The sequence below is a fragment of the Papaver somniferum genome, chromosome 3, assembly GCF_003573695.1.
Source record: "Papaver somniferum cultivar HN1 chromosome 3, ASM357369v1, whole genome shotgun sequence".
NCBI lineage: Eukaryota > Viridiplantae > Streptophyta > Magnoliopsida > Ranunculales > Papaveraceae > Papaver > Papaver somniferum.
The window spans coordinates 44,021,445-44,028,152 of NC_039360.1; the positions used below are offsets into that span (position 1 = coordinate 44,021,445).

Genomic DNA, 6,708 nt, shown 5'->3' on the forward strand with positions numbered 1-6,708 from the left:
GATAATGCAACAAATTTTATTGCAGAAGTTGCAGTTATTTGTGCAATGGAATGGGCTGTTATATTTGGAGCTAAAAATATTATAATAAGGTCAAACTCTAAATCAGTCATTAGTGACTTCTATAGAGGTATAATTCCATGGTTCATAAGAACAAGATGGTTGAATGAAAAACAGACATTGGAATGTGTCAGGTTTGAACATTGTTTCAGGGAAACAAACTTCTCTGTAGACTTCTTGGCAAAGAAAGGTTCATGCACAGTGGAAGGCCTGGTGGTATTTTGAAACGTCTTGAAATGCCAGAAATTGTTTACTACAAATTTTGCAGCTGGCTGTATTATGGATGTAGTCCTGTAATCTTTTGTTTTTTTATTTGTAAAAACTGGTTTTTCTTTGCAAAGTCAATTAATAAAAATGTGTGATTAAGCAAAAAAAAAAAAAAAAAAAGTTAATGTGTAAGGCCAAATCAACCGATTGCAAGCTTGTAATTACAAATCATTAAAAATAAATAAATAGATGCGTAAACCCATTGTACCATATACCTATACAAAACATAACTAAAAACCACGCGTCAATAAACCCATTGTAATAAAAAACCATTTACGATAATTACAAAATACTAAAAATTTTAGACCGTAAATTTGTCTTGATTAGCATATTAAATTATCTGGGAGCAACTACATTGGGAGCAACGGCATCAGCAGAAGCAGCACCACCATCACCATCAGCACCAATATTGACATCATCTGCAGCTGCTCGAATTCTAAATAACTCCTCTATCTCCCTATCACGTGCCCTCAGAGCTACAATTTGTTTTCTTCTCCTTCTTGCACAACTTATGAGCTCCTCAAGTTCTTCATAGGCAAGTTCATCAACCAATTCCAACGCCTTTTCTAGTCTGGTCTCTTGGTCAAACGCCAACTTGTTAATAACATCTGCCTTTCTTTTAACATCCCTTTCTTGGATATCTCGGTTGTAGAAGCTTAAGTGGCTCAAATTCATATTTACAAAAAAGGTAAATAAAAAAACAAAGATATAAGTACGACTAACGAAGAAAAGATTCAAACTGTTATCCACTGAATCGGTGGATAAGACACATATGCACCAATTATGTCTAGAAAATTCTCTGGAAAAATGAAACCCACGGAATCGGTAGATAAGACATGCATATGTATCGATTCTGCCTAGAACATTCTCCAGAAAAATGAAACCCACAAAATCGATGCTTAAAACACATGTATATATACAGTTCTGGTGGAGGAAACTCAAAAAACTACTGAAACAATCGGTGGATTAGACACATGTGATTATCACAACACAAAATTGTACAACAGAACCGGTCGATGTGGAACCGATTCCGATTATCTTATTTAAACATGAAAAAAGTTTCTACTGCATGTTCTTCGTGGACATGAAGAACATAACCAGATTTGGTCGATGCGAGGGATCAACATCCACCGATTCGGGGTAGTTTTCAGAAATTATGATTTATAAAAATTCAATTTTAGATGTGTAAACCAATGATATTGATAGATCAAATTGATGGAGAATCACCTAGAAGTTGGAAAAAAAGATGAAATTAGGTTTAGGATTAGTAGGGGCTAGTTTGGCATTTTAGCTCAATTTAGATACCTCATATCCTTGTTTTAGGATATGAACAATATTTGATAGGCTAGAATTCTGTGCCCCCATCACAGCCTAATGCTTAAATTTCAAGGCTAGTACCTGCACTGTCTCTGGCTGCACCCCATGGTTTGTGTGATCTGTCCCCCTCAAGGGTACCCTGCGTATTCCCTTGGAATTAGTCCAAAATATTGATCTTATTTGTAAACCAGGCTATTCCTACTAGCATTCACATTCACAATTAAACTGAATAACAGCTCTCTTGCAGATGGAAAACCTATTTCAAAGTTAGCATAACATGCAGTCGCCATAAATGCCACCACGCAATGCGAAAAATGTCTAAATCAAATGGAAAAAATGATGGATGCCAAAATATGAGGGGTGACTAGAGAACAACTAATTTCTAGAAATAAAAGGGGTAGAGGACAGCATGAACCATGCAGATTTTGTAAAATTGCACCACGGTTTTAAGCAGTAGTATCATTTTCCTAACCATGGTTCTAAAAATCATAGCGGCCCCTGATTAATTATTAGGCAGACGGCGTTTTCCTCGAAAAATGCACATAGACAATTTCTGGAAAATGTACTACAAAAATCATTACCACATAGACCTATGTTTGGAAGCAAGATGTTCTAGTCATTACCACAGAGACCTACGTTTGGAAGCAAGATGTTCTAGTAAATCTTTAGCCCTAGGAAAAAAGGAGGAAACCAATAGATGATTTTGACAGCCAAATCACCATTGCCCAAGTACGAGCGTCTAACGAAGCAGCACTTTCCCAATTTGAGGAAGGATTGAGTAACCAAACCTTATAAACAAGACTAAGATTTTTCTTAGCTATTTTGCTTGCTTGACACCTCAAGACACCGGAGGCGCCTCAGAAAACACTTTTTAAAAGCTTGATTGATCATAGCAAAGACAACAGCCACTATTTGCAGAGGAATGATACATAGTGTTCTATTGTTGCAAAGGAAAAAAGATGCATGGAAAAATAAGAAAAAGAATCCATGCACAGTCATTCAGCTTTATAGTCCCAAACTTGAGACCAAAAAGGATATTGAATAACTATAAGCAGTGACTTCCTTATTAGCTAATTTTCAGTAGTGATTTCTATGTTAGGGTTCCAGGATCATGCTTCCAACTAGTGTGTTTCCACCTAATTATGTCATTCCTTACCAGTGTATTTCCACCTAAAATTCTATAGGATAAGATGCACCACATAAACAAAACAAAGAGGACTATTACAGGATAAATACCTTAAAAGGGTACCACCCGTACACAAAGTAGCCGTAAATAGTCCCGATAGTTAAACCAACAGATGCTCCCTTGCTAACATTAAGATAAAAGTTTCTAGTTGTACGTGTATCAGTATCTTCATAATTTATGTCACCAGAGGTATTCTTCATCCGTTCCTGATGAGGAAAAACAAAAATAAAATCATCCAAATCCAGATCAAAATCAAAAAGAAAGAAACAAATAAAATAATTAAAAAAAGAAAAGGCAAAAAACCTTCGGGGACTCCTGAGCAGTAGAAGAAAACATCCTACCAGAACCCTCTTTTCTGGTGGAATTCTTAGCAGTAGATAACATCATAGCAAAACCCCTAAATCTATTTGCCATCTCTGCAGCACAGAAAAAAAAAAAAACTAAATTACTTGAAGGAGCTGACGGACGTGATGAATAAAGAAAGAGGCGGAGATTTCTGAAACAGTTTCTGTGATTGAAGTCTCCCCTAAAACCCTTAAACAGAAAAGAACGAGCCTTTAGTTCGGTCTAGTCCAACTAATGCATCGGTGTGGGGGAAGTTTTCCTTTATAATGCTAAACAACGGCACAGTTTATACGCGGCCAAGCACAACAAAAATGCCTGCATTCCCTCGCCATGGCCGTACCGCTTGGACCAAAAGAATAAAACTGCATGCCGATTACGCACACTTTTGCTATCCTAAAACCAAAATTTTACCATACAACAGGAGCCTAGTATCCAATAGACAAAACACACACAGACAAATCAGTAAACTATGTCACACAAACTCACAAACCTCATAAAACAACACCAATAAATACAAATAATTCCAGAGGAACTCAATTCTTCGCTTTCTCCAGAAAAGAGATGAAAAGGAAAATGCGTCATTTGAAACACTTGGCGTCCAATAGTGCTTCTCCCTCAAAAGGTTCTTGATCTTCTATCATCTGATTCACCCTTTCCTTCTGGTTTTCATCAGCAATATCAACCTTTGTCCACTCATACAGTTCCATATCGTAGCATTCATCCATAATGAACTGGGGTATCTCAGGCCCACGGAACAACCACGATCCCTTCACCTTGAAGGGTGCCTCTGAACCAATGATAAGCATCTTTCCAAATGCATATTTGCGAGCTACATCCATACGCTGCAAAAAACCACCGACCTTGTTCAATGTGACGAAAGAGACAGTGTTCTCGTCATTGTATTTGTAATCACAGAACCATAAAGAGTATCCCTCTGGATCATACATCTCCCAAAACCCTGCAAATGAATTTGAACACCATAGCTGAGAAAACCATAATCAATATTCAGAATTTGTAATAGCTTGTTCTGGTATGCCCACAATGCAAAGAAGCCACCCTTTAAAGAGACATATGAACACAAATCAATCACATCAGCAAGTTGAGCGACAGATATAACTAAACAAGCAATTCAGGGGTCCTTGATTAATATGAGGTAACTGGTTGGCTACCACACTACAGTGCTTCCTTAGATCATAAAACATTTAATCAAGATTTTTTCCCGAGACTTGTGTGGGGATGGATGATCAGGGATCTTATGATGATCTTTCTATTTGACGCACCGTAAAAGTCGCCATTTTTAAGACTTATATAACCGTACACCTAAGTGTTTTAAGAGCATTGGAAAAACTGGGGCAGTCCTAAAAGAACCTAAGTGGAGTTTAGCAAGAATGAAACACTCACTTAAAGCTTGTACAAAAATGTAAATCAGGATTGGGCAAGTACAAATTGGATGTACCTGAAAAGTTGTATCTAATCCTGTTAATGCAATATGCATAGTAGGTACCAATATGATTGTTAAATGAAGTGTCATTACCTTTAATAGCTACCTCGCGGAAATTAGTTTTGGTGTTCGAGTAGAGCCGCTTCCATTCATCCAATACCATCGTACTAGGGGGGAGCAAATCGAGAGGATTCTTTGCCTTAGGCTTTGGTGCTTCATCCTGCTCAGGGACTTCTGCTTTAGGCTTGCTAGTCTCATTCTTCGATTCACTTTTTTCCTTGGGCTTCACAGCTTCTTTAGGCTGAGCAGGAAGACTTGCAGATTGAATTGGTGGAACAGACTCTGTCTGTTTTACCTCGTCAAACAATTTGGAGACCTTTGGTTGGTTAACCATGGTCCAAAAGTATCTTTCAACGTGGGGGAACTCCTGAGTAAAGCTTTTGGTCAAGAGACGACTGAACCCCATAGACAAATTGCATGTCATGATTACGTCAGCAAGTGTAACACAGTGGCCAACTAAATAAGTGTTGGAAGCAAGGTATGAGTTCAGAGCAGTTAATGCTCTCTTGAGGCCGGCGATGGCAGCTTCCTCAACCTAGTAACAGGAAACGGATGACATATAAGTTAATCCAGAGTCCAGACAATGAGAAGCAAACAAGATCTAACTGAAACAAGGGTAACGGAAAACAAATTTCAACCAACCTGTGGTGCAAATGGAGCATAACCAAATCTCGGATAAAACTAACGCAATAAATTAGAATCAACCTCCAACGACGAAAAATCAATCCATTGCTCAATACGACCCTATTTCAAACAATTATCGTTAGCATTAGCATATCAATCATTAAAACGAAACAACAAAATAAATAAAAGAGAAAGAAAGAATAAGCCAGAAAAACAAAATGCATATATCTTACATATTCAATCAAAGACGAACCAAGGAGAGGGTTGCCTTCCTTCAAGCGAGCAACTGAATAGAACAAAATAAAATAATAAGTTGCATACAAGTCCGCAAAACTATCAACACTAAGGTGTTTAAAGAAGAGCGGAGCCTCACCATAACGTGCTATGGCATTACTCTCAAAAACGTGCTATGATAATCAAACACACATAAGGAAAAGTACAATAAAAAAAAAAATTAATAGTTTTCTCTCCTAACTACCAAAACGTACCTTTCCAATAGGGTTCATTTTAAGGAACTCAGGAGTCTTATTCATGACACCCCATTCAAAATCCTTGACCAATTCAATTTCAACACCACTGTATTCTGCAGCAATCAGTGCCTTGAAGACATTTTTGTTTGGAACCGCCCCATATAGTATCTAGAACACAGTATGAACAGAACACTATAAGAAAACAGAAAAATAAGCTAGCCGAAAAGTTTGGAAATACAGTAAGAACAAATCAAGATTGTCTCCCTTCTCTAGTTGTTCCCCAAGGTAGCTTTGAATTGCAAATCCTATCGACCAAACTAAATTTCTTATAAGTTACATATCTCTACTTGTTTATAACAAATAAATAACTACAGTTTTGTGACAGAAATTGAATCTCCAATCAACAATTACTAAGGAAATACTAATACAGTCTAAGTTAGGAATCTTACCAGAGCAGCCATAGCTACAATAATGTCTTAATTCGGTATCAGACCTGAATTTAGGGAAATTCACCTCTTCTAAGTTCCTCGAGAGCGAGAGAGTGTTTAGGGTTTTCAATGGAGTAGAGTAGAGAAAGGAAATGGACAACTACTTAGCAAGGGCGGCTGTGTGATACCTAAAAAGGTAAAAACACTGTGCATCTCTTACAAAATGTAGTGGAGAGTGGAGACTGAAGAGTAAGTGATGGATTGCGACGCTGCTACATGCCCCACCATTTTTGCCCCCACAGTATCCCAATGACGCATCCTACATCTAAATCTCAGATCCGGAACGAAACCTTGGGTTCATGGTGTGCCCTCGAATATGGGAAAATAGTTTTGAGGGGTAAAAGGTGTAAAGCATTTTCCGATGATTTGTCTTGTAGGATAAAAACGGTGTAAATAATTTTGAGGGGTAAAAGCGGTCCACTCCAGGAAATCCTACTCCTCTCTCGAGGATCC

The 6,708-nt window shown here is 37.7% G+C and overlaps 1 protein-coding gene and 1 pseudogene across 1 annotated transcript; both read right to left on the reverse strand.

Annotated features, from left to right (window-relative positions):
• Positions 1 to 495: 495 nt before the first annotated feature.
• LOC113356011 lies at positions 496 to 3,469 on the reverse strand. Its single transcript, XM_026599011.1, has 4 exons — positions 3,131 to 3,469; positions 2,878 to 3,033; positions 1,723 to 1,780; positions 496 to 979 (listed from the first exon to the last, which is right to left on the reverse strand). Exons 1-4 carry the CDS (start codon positions 3,239 to 3,241, stop codon positions 891 to 893), a joined length of 414 nt encoding a protein of 137 aa, XP_026454796.1. The 5' UTR covers positions 3,242 to 3,469; the 3' UTR covers positions 496 to 890.
• A 97-nt stretch (positions 3,470 to 3,566) lies between these two features.
• Positions 3,567 to 6,495, reverse strand: LOC113356012 (annotated as a pseudogene).
• Positions 6,496 to 6,708: the final 213 nt, after the last annotated feature.

Excerpts from the sequence above, each read along its gene's own strand:
- LOC113356011 (XM_026599011.1), bottom strand. The coding sequence starts at position 3,241 with ATGGCAAATAGATTTAGGGGTTTTGCTATGATGTTATCTACTGCTAAG. Across the intron at positions 1,781-2,877 it reads ACGGGTGGTACCCTTTTAAG|GGTACCCTTGAGGGGGACAG; the intron begins GTATTTATCCTG and ends GGGAATACGCAG. Across the intron at positions 980-1,722 it reads TGCAGCCAGAGACAGTGCAG|CTTCTACAACCGAGATATCC; the intron begins GTACTAGCCTTG and ends GAGCCACTTAAG.